General features: G+C 36.9%; 1 protein-coding gene across 9 annotated transcripts in view; it reads left to right on the top strand.

Annotated features, from left to right (window-relative positions):
• The window catches only part of PPP1R9A (protein phosphatase 1 regulatory subunit 9A), a 261,326-nt gene that overhangs the window by 228,995 nt on the left and 18,886 nt on the right, over positions 1 to 13,445 (top strand). For 7 of the 9 annotated variants that reach the window (XM_010972521.3, XM_045508658.2, XM_074367461.1 and 4 more), the window contains 2 exons: positions 5,895 to 6,052; positions 6,548 to 6,842. In XM_010972521.3, coding sequence (XP_010970823.2) covers positions 5,895 to 6,052; positions 6,548 to 6,842 — 453 coding nt within the window. The remainder of the gene's footprint in view (positions 1 to 5,894; positions 6,053 to 6,547; positions 6,843 to 13,445) is intronic. The other 2 variants (XM_010972537.3, XM_045508665.2) reach the window with 1 other exon arrangement.

Raw genomic sequence — 13,445 nt, 5'->3', positions numbered from 1 at the left:
TCTGATAATACCGAGTCCTAAAACACCAGAGCTATCAGATTATAATGGAATTAAGATGTCTGTAAAAGAAAATGTACTGAATATATGGTTTTTTTTCTTTTCTACTAATTTTAACTCCATAAGTAGTATATAAATTTTTTTTAATACCTAATGCAAAAAAATTTTACCATTACAAATAAAACTAAAGTACCTGTTGACCAACATCTCCAAATCTAATACCTTCTTTGGAGGTAACCAGCATTATCAGTATCTTCCCAGTTCTCTTTCTATGCAATTATATGCATATTTACCATTAGAAAATGTATTTTATGTTGCTGTTTTTTAAATACTTAAAATGAATATACATGATATTCTGCAACTTGCTTTAATCACTTAAAAATATCTTGCTAACCTTGTCATGCCAGTAAACAAAGACGTTTACTGAGTGCTTATTTTGTACCAGTCACTCTCCCAAGCACTTGTATATCTATTAATGCATTTAATCTTCAGGACAATGCAATTATTATTGTGTTATTGTTATTATGCCCACTTTGCAGCTGAGGATTCTGAGGGAAAGAGAGGTTGGATAAATTGCAATTTAGTAACACTGTTTTGGATTCTCTTCAAGGAAGACTAACTCCGGGTTTCCTCTTATGGTAACTATTTTACATTGCCTCCCTGAGATACATAAACCTACCTCTGAGCACAGTATGTGTCAACCCAAAGCCCCACGGGCCTATCTTTTGTGAACTTAGAGTGACTGTGAATGAAATGCAGATACTGCTCACATTTAAAGACGCCACCAAGTGCCTCATTATACTGGGCATTTCTGCTGACAATAGCCAGGCAGTGTGGTGGTATTAAGGGATGACTGTTTTTGAGGAGAATAATGCACTGAGAATGCGGAACAGACCCCATTGTTATGCTGCTCCATTCCCCTACTACTTCCTACTACTTCCCTTGCTGCCTATATCTGATCTGTGGGCAGCATTCCACTTACGTTAAAAATAACGTCAATCTCGAGAAAAAAGTGAATGACTCACAGCATTACTGGAGGGAACTAGTCTCTGCGTAATATGATGTATAACATCCTAATTTCTCAGAACATTTTTCACAACAGCTGCTAAAATCATAATCAAATCCATTAAATTCTTCTGAAGTATCCAATGTGAAGCAATATTGAAGCTAGTTTTAATATGCAGGTATATTGAGGTAGAGCCCCACCCACTCAAAACTGCATTAGGATTAGCTATTAGCTATTTCATATCTTTTCTGTATTTTCTGTCTGTATTTATTGATCCACTCGTGTCTGCTCTTCTTTTGTATTTCTAGCTGCATTTGAGTCAGAGATAGGTTATTTCAGAGTCTGAAGTGTTTGAAAGAAATAATAGAGAAGAAAGGAGAGAGGAAAATCTTATGGACAGCAGAACAAGATACACTGGAGGGAAGGGGTAGAAGAACCCAGGGTCCTGGATCATGAAAGCAGTGTTATGCTGTTGATTAAGGTCTTTGCAGAGCAAGAATGACAGTAAGAGAGCATGGCCACCTCAGCCCTTGTACTGACTTAGGAACATTCGGCCGGCTGGATTTCTCCTGCCACATACACAAAACTGACAGCTAGTTTTTTATGTAAGAATTCTATTTCTTTGATAAATACAAAGTCAAATAAAATCCATCAGCTTTTTTTCTTCTCATGTTGTATCCTTTTGGGAATTTGCAGTTAGCCCTTGACAGGTGTTTTTGTTTGGAACACAAAGTAAAGCTAAAAAGAAATTTCAAAGAAGGCAGAAGATTACTTTTGAAGTTTACTTTCAGATTTGAGATGGACCTTCTAGAAGGAGCGTGGGCTTCTGAGAAATGAGCTCTGTCCAGTCTTCCAAAGATTGTGTGATACAGTTGGTGGACAAGTTGGTAACCTGTGAGCCTTGGTTTTCCTATCTGAGAAACAAGGCTGGGCTAGAATCCCTAAGGTTTGCTTGAATTGTAATATTCTGATTCTTATGTGACATGATAGAAAAAGGTAATTTCTAGTGCTCTTCAGATTACCCTTCTAGGTACCCAGCAGCGTAAGTCCTGTATGCATTTTCCTTCTGTTCCACACATCACCTCTAATAGCTGCTTCATCTGGAAGGCCGTTTCTTCCAGCTTCCTTCTGGTCTAAGAGCTGTGAAGTGAAAGTTCTCAGTTCCATTCCATTTGTCTGATTCTTTACTTAAAAAACAATTCCCCTACCCGCTCAGGATGGGAATACAAATTATAGATTTGTAATCCATTAATTACTGTTCTAAAGTGGCCCTGAGATCTTTGTTTTTAAGCCCTCAAAAATTGTTAATTGGATGTGATGTGTTTGTTGTTGGCCACTTGGATAATGGATTTAAAGCAGTGCTTTTCAGACTCTGGCTAACTTCATGTTTAATAGACACGGTTACGCGTGTGTCCCAGCAGTTTGCGCCTAGTCAGTGCTCGCTGATATTAAAGCAAACACACCAGATTGCCATTTTCGTGGTGTCCAACAGCAGCACCCAGGCAAATTACTGAACAGTAATGAGTCCAGAGGTCCCAGAATAATTCTCTGTACTCTAAACCTTGCCAGTAAGCAGTTCTCATGTTCCCTCACTTTATTTGTTCAGTACCTAGTGATGAGGTGGCTACTGCAATCCTGGATGTCGTGGACTACGCTAGGCCAGGCATGGGGTTCTGTTACAAATGAGCCATGTTTACAAAAGTGGAATGGGCTTCCTTCATGGGTCTTTTTGTCACCAAGTAACCAAGGCTGTTATCAAACCAACCAAACGAGAAACCATCTGAGAAATAATTTTTCTGTAGTTTTCAATGTCTTCCTGTTTTATGCTCTCTTAACATGTATGTGGAAGATTAATAATATTCCATTGGAGAAGTGAATTTCCTAGACTAGTCACATCATATATAAACGTACAACTAAAAACACTAGACTGTATGTGCATTAAAATCTTAATTCTAATCACTTGTTCATCACGAGCTAAAGTGGAGTGCACAGACTAGTGGCCTAGGAGTCAAAAAACTAGAATAATCGTGGCAGCTCATCGACTAGCTGTGTGGCTGAGGACAGGGCACTCAAGTTCTCTGAGCTTCAGGAGAGGAAAAAGCATACTTGGCTGCTCTGTCTCCTGGAGTTGTTGTCAGGATGAAATGACATGGTGTATATGACAGTGCTTGGTGTTATAGATGGTACAACCCAGATACGAGTTAGATAAGCCGTAAGATGTGTGTACGACAGTGTATGTAATATATTATTGCTTTCCTCCATGTGGTGTTTCCACGCCTTGTATGTAAACAGGAGCTTGTAAAGTTGATTCTCTCCCGATTGTCACAACTTTAAATGGGCAGCTGCAGGTTTAGATTTTATTGGAAGGAGGAAATTAAAGTGATCAGGGAAATTATTTTTTCTCCATTGATATGTGAAAAGTAAAGAGACTACTGATTAGAAAATATTTATCTGTCCTTTAAATATACCTGAATAGTGTGACTTTTCTGAATATTCGCTTTTCTTTCAAATATAGGAAATGAAAACGCAAACCTTCTGTAAATATTGTTATTCAGTGGATGTATCTCTTAGGGGAAAATATGTTTAATTTTATGTGTTAGAACCATATGCCAAGTGCTAAGTTCCATAGAAAGGAAAGTACAACCTGAGGTGCTTCCCTATTTTGTTTTTTCAGTACATTTAGAGCACACTTTCATAATAACACTGTGAAAAGGAATTTCCTGGGGTAAGGTTATTGTGAGGAATTGTTTTACTCTATTAATATCAGTACATATTAATTTTCTGCAAGTAAGTTTATTTGCTTTTTTTTTTCATAATTTAAATCCCCGAAGCACTTGATTATTAATTAAGTGGCTACACATGCAAATGTAAGCGAGTAGTATTCCAAATAAATTCAACCTGAGAACACCTCCTCACCCGGTGCCTAGGTGTGTGCATGGGTAACCTTTCCTCTTTCCTTTTAGAATGGTAACTTTGGAGTCCTGACTTAGACTGTGGGCGGCAAGATTAAGGGTGGGGAGAAGCAGACTAAAGAGAACCGCACTGGACTCTCCCCTTCAGGCTTTACCAGGTCATTTTGTGTGTGTGTTCCACTTTACTCTCTTTTTTCCTTTGAGTCTTCTTATTTAAAGACTTAAACATTTTCCTCTGGAAAATCAGTGTCATTTCTGGCTCGAAGAGAAGGTGTCCAGGAAAAAGAAATGAGGCAAAGGCATATACAAATAATTTGGAATATAAACTTAGAAGTTTTTTAACTAAAAGAAATTGAGGGGATTTTTTTTAATTTTTAATTTTTCTGCTCTTCTATTTTATTTTTTTCTCTTCTAGTTTTGAGATACTATCGACATGTGGCACTGTGTAAGTTTAAGGCATACAGCATAATAATTTGATTTTACATACATTATGAAAAGATTACCACAATAAGTTTAGTGAGCATCCATTATCTCATATAGATACAAAGTAAAAGAAAAAGAAAAAAATATTTTTTACTTGTGATGAGAACCCTTAGGATTTACTCTCTTAACTTTCATGTATAACATACAACAGTATTAATTGTATTTGTCATGTTGTATATTACATCCCTAGTACTTTGACCACCTTCATCCATTCCCCTTTTCCCCATTCCCCCACCACTGGTAACCACAAATCTGATCTCTTTTTCTATGAGTCTGTTTGTTTGTTTGGCTAGGTTTCTTTTCTGTTTTTTGGTTTTTAAGTGTAATTGACTTACAACACTGTTATTTCCTGGTGCACAACACAGTGATTTGATATTTTTATACATTACAAAATGATCATCACAATAAGTCTACTTACCATCTGTTACTATAAAAAGATATTATATTATTGTTGACTGTATTCCCCACTCTGTACATTTTATCCCCATGAGTCTTTTATTTTGTAACTGGAAGCTTGTACTGCTTAATCTCCCTTACTTATGTCATTCATTCCCACACCTACCTCCTCTCTGGCAACCACCTCTTTGTTCTCTGTACCTAAGACTCTGTTTCTGTTTTGTTATATTTATTCATTTTGTTTTTTAGATTCCACATATAAATGAAATCATACAGTATTTGTCTTTCTCTGACTTATTTTGCTCAGCATAATACCTCTCGGTCCTCCTCTATGCTCTTGCAAATGGCAAGATTTCATTCTTTTTTATGTCTGAGTAATATTCCTGTGTATATAGTAAATTAAGTACTGGCAGTTATTTACCTTTTTTTTTTTTTTTTTTTTTTGCTTTATAGACTGTCTTTGTTTTATTTCCTCAGCTATCAAAAATTTGCCCTTGGTATAAATTCTTCTAGAAAGTTCAAAGAAGAATAAGCCAAATTTTCAGAAACCCTGTTTGGGGTGGGAAAAAAATGTATTAAGACCAAAATGGTACAGTCCTTACAGCCTATTGGTAACTTTTACTATAGAAAATTTATGCTGATGGTCACCTTTTGTTATCTCTCTTGACCTGGTACCTTACTTTTGTAGGTTTTTTTAATTGCTTTCTAGGATCTCCCAGCTTTGATACACCTTCCTCCTGAATCTTTGTCCATCCACCATTCCAACATGCATTCATGTAAATAAGTAAATAAATACAAATGAGTGCTTTTTATAATTGCGTTGTAGGAAGGTTTTATGCTCTTTGGATGTTAGATTTTTGTTGTTGCCTTGGTCATCTTTAGTGTTGATTTCTTTCCTTAGGCTTTGTACATTTCTCCTAAATCTCACTGATTTTTTTTGTTACCAGTGGGATACCAGACAGGCTGCCATGGTTGTCACCTGTTATTTACCTGGCGTTAGCGATAATCTTGAGATTTTGTTATCCATTTTTGTGGCCTCTCTCCATACTCTCCAAAGGTTTCAGACTCTCACTGATTATTTTGCAATATTTTTTTCTTAGACTTTAATGAAGCAGTTCCAGAGACAGAGCGCCTGGATTCAAAGGCATTGAAAACCCGAGCCCAGCTCTCCGTGAAGAACAGACGCCAGAGGCCCTCTAGGACAAGACTCTATGATAGTGTCAGTTCAACAGATGGGGAGGACAGTCTGGAGCGAAAGGTGAGCACCCCTGACCATATTCTGACTTGCGAGGTTGGGCTATCTGCTTGTTCCTACAGCTTACTGAAGATAATGATTTTCCTGCAATCAGATTCTGTGCTCTAGTTGGAAACAGGTGGAACAGTTCACTTCTTCGTCTCGCAAGTTCTTACTCAGCTCGATGTATTATTGTAATTCAAATTCTTTCTGTACTCATTCAATGAACTAACCAAGAGCATTATCCATATTGTCATTTTTCATGATGGTGCTTTTGATATTCAGCTGTTGATTTTACCTGGTGGAAAATAATGAATGTACAAGTAATTGTTTCTAAATGTCTTAGGTGTCTATGTTAGCTGCAATAGTAATATGTTGAAATGTTGTGAACTATGCGATCTCAACTGTAAACCAACAAAAGTTGGTGACTAAAAAAAGGTCAATCTGATTTCAAAGTAAGTATTATATGGGACTGATGCTCAGTGGCATAACCTCCTTTATAATCTCTTATACCAACAGCCTTCAGACAGTTTCTGTAACCACATGCTTGTTACCAAATCACTTCTGCCCAAGGGTTTGCGAACTCCAGAATCAGGTTCTAGTGCTCCATCCCTCACTCCAGCGGCTGGCAGTGTGCCCTTCTCACCTGACCTCATAGCTGAATTTCAAGAAGGACTGCTGCACTCAGAAAGGGACCCTTCCTCCTCTACTGGGGGAGACACTTCACTCTCCTCACCTTCAAAATCTGATCATGATATGGAAGAATCTCCTCGCCACCGTCAAGCTACCACCAAGAAAATACTACAAGAAAAAGGTACAGTTAATTTTGTTGTTGTTTTTGCTTTTGTGTAACTTCACAAACACCTCAATTTGTGTAATTAAAAAAAAAAAAAACAGCTTTTTCCCTCATGATCAAGGGCCTGCGTCTTTTCACAGCTGTTAATTGATATTGCATTCCTTTTATATTATGAGAGACGCAAACATCCTTATCCCATTTATTTATTTTTTTTTAAATCTTTTTCTACCTGATTAGTATTTTCACTTCTTCAGCTCTCAACAAGTTTACTATTGAAGGAAATTCTTCAGGAGGCCTTCTAGAGATTTTGTATAATAGCACCCCATAGTTTCAATAAGCATCAACATAATCATATAGAAAAAATATATACATGAAGATGAAAGCAATGTAGGTCTTAACCTATCAATTGGCTTGTACTTAGAAGAAATTTTCACAGTAATGATTTATATTGCAAAGAATGTGATAGAAAAGCTATGGTAAAGATAATACAGGGAGATTAGTCAATAAATTTTAAAATAGGCTCCTAGAATTAACACCAGAATTTCAAAGTGGTGTCAATAGACTATCATCTTTTTAATTGTATGGTTTAATTTATAGAAATAATAAATTCTTGTTTGACCAAGTTAACTGATGCCGAGATGTATAAAAAAACAGGTTCATTCTCTTCTTCACCACGTCTGACTCATTCCTTGAAAATAACCAAGTAGATTTGGTTATATTATTTTTCACATCTGAAATACACACTACACACACACACACACACACACACACACACACACACACAAGTGTATGTATATATATATGAACAAAAATACTTTCTGGTGTCTGTTTTGTTTTATGTACTTCTTTTTCTTTTTTTCCAAAAGTGAATTCTACAGATGACTTTACTCTGCAGTTTTGTTTTATACATTTTATGAGCATCCCTCTAGAGCAATACACGCAAATTTAAATGACAAGATAATCTTCTATAGTGAGCCTATAATATACCTGAGTCAACCATTGCAGTATTGATGGACATCTAGGCTGTACCCTGGGGGTGGTGTTGTTTATTTGCTTGTTCCCTTACCACTATGAAAAAAGCTATAACAAGCATTCTGGTGCTTTACATTATTGTATGCTGATGCTTTTATTTCCGTGGAATAAATTTCCAAAAGTTGAACTGGCAGTCAGTATATTGTACTCAGAGGAAAATGTATGGCTTTAAGTACTTTTATTGTTAAAAATAAATACTGAAAATAAATAGGTAAATATTCAAAATAATAGGAAAAGAACAACCAAAATCAGAAAATAGAAAAGAGAGGATAATGAAGATAGAAGCTGAGTTTAATGAATTTTTATTGAAATGAAAAGGCCTGTTCTTAACACCCCCACAAAAAAAATGCAGTGAAAGTGTATACATGTGAGTAGCCTCCTGGAAGAACAGGTTTAAAAAAAACCACAGAAACAAAATACCCATAGCATTAGAAATAAGAAAGGAGATAGAGATTTTAAAAGAAATTTTAAGATAGCATGCAAACTCTATGCAGATTTGAAAATCTAGAGGAAATAGAGGATTTCTTACCACAATAAAAGTACTCAAATTGGCCTAAGAAAACCTGAATAATCCAATAACCCAATAATCACAGATATATGAAATATATTGTATAGCTTCCACTTAGAAAGGCACCAGGCATAGAGAAATAATCTATTCTGCCTAACCTATTAAAATCTGCCTAATCTATTAAAAAATATCTGTAGTAAGCAGAACCAAGAAATAAGGGGTGGGTGATTTCTTCTCCAGAGACCAAATACTTGAGCTTACCCATTTTTAATTTTCCTGGGTTGACCATGCTCCTAGGTAACTAGAAAGGGACACTTAATAGAGCTTTTATAGAAGTGATAACTTTATAGTCAGTTACTAGTATGATAACCATTGCTAGGTGTTAACTACGACCAGGTGCAAGCAGTGCCTCACATCCTTCCCTTAATAAAAGTTTCCAGGCTTGAAGCACTTTCTATGCCTTCCATGTTCATTAACATTGATCCATTCACTCATGTACTTATTCAACAAATAGTTATTGAGCAGCACCTACTCTGTGTCAGGCATTATGCTAACAGCTGAGTAAGCAATGGTAAGATTCTATCCTTTCCCTCAGGGAGTTTGCAGGCTACAGACTGTGTCTCTCTCTTTGATTTTTTGCTTGTTTGTTTGGTGATGGACTGTGCCTGACACCCCACAACCACCACCACCAATAACTGGGAAGGCTTTATATATTCTTGCCTTCTGCTCTCAGGCTTTGTTGCACCTTGAAAGATATCAAAAAGAATGGTCAGACAACTGACTCTCAGGCAGTAGCCTGCTACCAGCTAGTGTCCTGGGAATCAAAGTCCTTAGTTTTCTAAGTCCAGGAACCCAGTACACTCAGATTCAGTCAAGTTCAGAGTGACCAATTCATGCTGTTTGAACTTAGAAAACACTAATTTCTAAACCAGAATACTAATTTTCTGACTTAGTTTGGGAGGAAAAATGACATAAAAACCAGCATCATTCGTTTTCCTGGTCGGTAGCTTCCTATGTCAGAAAATCGCTCAGTGAACATAGAATGGGAGTGGAGTGGATGTGTATATGAATATGCTCAGTAGACTGAGCTGACTGATGAATTGCCTATCACATTGCAGCACTGCCGTTACCACATCTTCTCCTGTCATTCGCAAGAAATGGACTTCAGTATTATTAGAGAAATTCCATGCTTCCATTGTAATGACGTTGCAGAAACTGATACAACATAGGTTAACAGAGTGGGATCTAGCTTCATGGTCCTCAAAATCCAACTTGGAGAATAACATTCTGTAAAATCCTTAATTTCCTTGCTATGTGATACTAATCCACAATTTGAGACCTGGACTCGGCAGACGTTAAGGATGGTTGACCTGATTTACCTCTATGTGTACCTGTTTATATGTGTGTGGTCCTTACAACTCATTGGTTCATCAATGAAGGAACTAGAATGGGGGTTAGCAGTACTCACAAGTACAAACTAGACTTCACGTTTAGCTTCTTGCCTCATACTCCACTCCAGGAAATTCTGGTCTTTCAAAGTACAGCTTAAATCTCACCTTCCTTAGTGGACCCTTTGTACATACATCCTTCACATTCCTAGGCAAAGTGAATTATTCTCTTGAGTAATTTTCACACCATTATTTCTGCTTCTGTCACTTTGTGTATGATAATAATTAATATGGTTGTCAAGTGTGAGCCAGAGTGTTCTCATGTATCTTATTCATCTTTGTATTTATGGTCCCAAGCAAAGAATATGGCATGTGATTGATACTTAATAGGTTTCTTGGATGAATTAATAAGTATGTCTCTGTAGATAATCAGTGCAGGTCTTTTAGAACAGAGGTCATCAAACCAAATCTGGCCTCTACCTGTTTTATAAAGAAAATCTTAACGGAATGCAGGCACACTCATACAGTTCTGTACAGTCTGCTTTCATACCACTGTAGCAGAGCTGAGCAGCTGTGATGGAGAGAGTAGCCCACAACCTAAAATATTTACTCTCTGGCCTTTTACAGAAAAAGGTTGCTGACTTGTGGTCTAGACATATATATCCTTCCACTCAACATTGCTGGATAAACCCTGAAAATGTCTCAGTCATTGGTTGCCATTTATCTAGATTTTTTTAAAATTAATATACCATTACTTTTGGTCTAGCAAGTTACTTCAAAAGGTAATAATTAAGTTACAAATAATTGAATAATTAATTATTCAAAAATAATTAATAATTAAGCTGATTGCTATCCTGAGGCTAATGCTCTGGTTTTATTGAACACCTAATTGAAGTTGGGTGTTTTCTAAATTGTGTCAGTACTGCATTCACACGTCGTCATTTTGCTATCATACTTGTAGGACCTCACTAGAAACCAAGATAGAAATAATGCATGGCTAAATGATAAACATCTGACCCCATTCCAGTTAAAACTAGACAAAGTAAAAGATTATTCCCAGAGGTTTGTAAAACAGGTTATATGGCAGGAGAAAGCATGAAGATAATTCGCATCATGTCTACTATTTGAGTAGCCTAATACTAAAGTTTTGGTCCCTAGACGTACATAGCAATGGGCCTTTGTTCAGACAATGTCAAGTAAAGTAAATTAAGCACTATCCGTTTTCTCCTTGTGGTTTGGTCTTTATTATAAGTTTATATTTAGCCATTAGCACATTGCATGACACAGAACATGCCTTCAGAAATATTTGTTGAATTAATGTCCTGGCAAGTAGAAATCTTTACAAGATTATTTACTATTAATATGTTGCATTAGGCCCTTATATATAAAAAATAGTAAATTTTATCATTGCTGAGAGGAAGGCAAGTTTACCTCTAGCTGAGATTGGTAAATAAGACTTGATGAAGAATGTGCAATTAGAGTAACCCTTGAAGGACTGAAAAAACAAAAAGGATAGGTAAGGCAGGGAGGTGGTGTTGGTAGAGACAGGCAGACCTAAGATGGAACGTAAGGAACGGGGCTGCCCCAGCCTGCCAGAGGCCATTTGTTTATTCAGGGTAGAGTGGTTGCATGGAAAATTGAGCAGGTAGGTTAAGTCTATAGCTCTAGAATTTAAATACCTTAGATACCTCACAATATAGCTGGGGAACCACAAGGTGTTTGAGCAGAGGAGTAAAAAGGAGAAGACACTAGGTACAGGAAAGATGAGTTAGGAAACACGGTGAGGTGATAACCTCTGAGGAGCAAGAGACAATGCAGGAAAGAATGCTACGAGAACCGCTGAAACATAAGTTGACCAGATACAGGGGGAGAGAGTGAGGAGTCAAAGCTGATCACAGGGTTTCTAGCCTCAGGAAGCATGGTCTGGTCATTAATAGAAAATAGGAAATTAGAAACATTATGAAGGAAAGATGATTAACTTATTTTTGGTAGAGGAAGTCTTGAGCTCAGGAGAGATGTCTGGGCTGAGAGGGAGATTTGGGAGTCCCCGTAATAAAAGAAGAGGTAGTCAAGGGTCTTATTGCAGTGAGACTAAGAAGAATGCAGTCCCAGAAAAGGCCTTAGTATTTAGCTATCAGGAGATCAATTATTACCTTTGAAAATGACGACCACCGTTGCCAGAGCTTAAAGCTGAGGCACCTGCCTTGAGAACTTGGACTTCTAATTGCTTGTGGAGGTAGTATTGGAGAGATTTCAAAAAGCCTGATGGAGATTTTATATACAGCTAAATAACTAACAAAACCCAAAAAATGTCACATTTCTTTTTCTTTTCCTGAAATCATACGAAACTAATGTTGGTTTTTATGTGGACTAGAAGTTCTGATGTGCATTAAAGATGGATTTGATTGATTTAAAGTGGGGAAGTGCATTATTACTTAATCTTGTCTCTTTGGCCTTTTGAAAGCATTCATTTAAGTGTTCCTTGGAACACACTTTGGCAAATGTGTCGAGATAATGATGTGAGGTTGCCTAGCAGCAGGCTCTGATGGGCAGAAACAGGCTTTTAGTCCCAAGATGTCCAAATAAGCGCCACACTAATAGGTTACAGAGTGTCCTCATGTACATTGTCTCATCTGGTCCTCGCACCCCTCGTTAAAACATCTCCCAGCCACCTTATTTCCGAAAATAATAAGGCACTCTCCTTTTAACTTTGCATAGTCTTAGCCCTTAAGAGTTGCTCTAGAATTGATTTGGAAAAATCTGGTACTTTCTTTTCTTTGTTAAGAAAAATTGAAATCTGCCTTTTTTTTTTAACGTCCATTAGCAAAATTATCTTATAAGGAGCTTGTGCCATGTCTGTAGATTTTTTATGTGAATGTGTCACATCTTTAGCTATTTAATTCAGTTAACCAAAGAGTAATGATGCAGATAGCCATAATAAATAAATATTTGAGGCTAGAAATGGATTTTGACGTGGACATTTCTGACTCTTCTATTTCATTATGTACATTTCAAGGAATTGTTTATTGTGATCTGAATATCATTAACTAAAACTATTGCTAAAAATCTTGAGTTTTTCAATATCCTGTGCTTCCTCAGAGTTTTGAACATAGACTCCTAAATGAGAACTATGTGCACATCATGTGTAAGTTGTATCTGTTTAGAAATTTCCCCTGAAACAGACAAAAAGCATAAGCAAAATTAACCTGCAAGGGTAATTGAACACTTTCTTGGGAGAACTGTTTTCTATACTCCATGCCAGTAAGTTGCTGGAATTTTATTTTTTTAATTTTTAAAAGATAGAGACAGACTGATGAACACCAACATACAATTAGGAAAGAGCAGTTTCATACACAAATATGCATCAATGTTAAGACACCAGAGACAGCAAAGTTAATGATCTCAGATAACTGGATATGCTGAAACACAACACCAAATAGCATTCTTTGCTAAATAGTTCCAAGTAGAGCCTTAGGATTTGTCTACCTTGTCCCGGATGGAATAACTGCCACTGGTAGAATCTAGTTCCTGCAATTGACATTGAATTCCACTGGCAAAGCCTCTCCTCTGATGGGTTTTTGGCATCATTTCAAGTGTCCCCATCTCCCAGCAGCTGCTGTGCTTTAGAGTGCCAGCGTAATTCAGAGAGGCAAAGATCATTCAGCTCCGAACGCTGAGGAGGTTTTGGCGTCT

This window comes from Camelus bactrianus, chromosome 7 (genome assembly GCF_048773025.1).
Source record: "Camelus bactrianus isolate YW-2024 breed Bactrian camel chromosome 7, ASM4877302v1, whole genome shotgun sequence".
Lineage (NCBI taxonomy): Eukaryota > Metazoa > Chordata > Mammalia > Artiodactyla > Camelidae > Camelus > Camelus bactrianus.
This window is presented reverse-complemented; position numbering and strand designations above follow the sequence as displayed.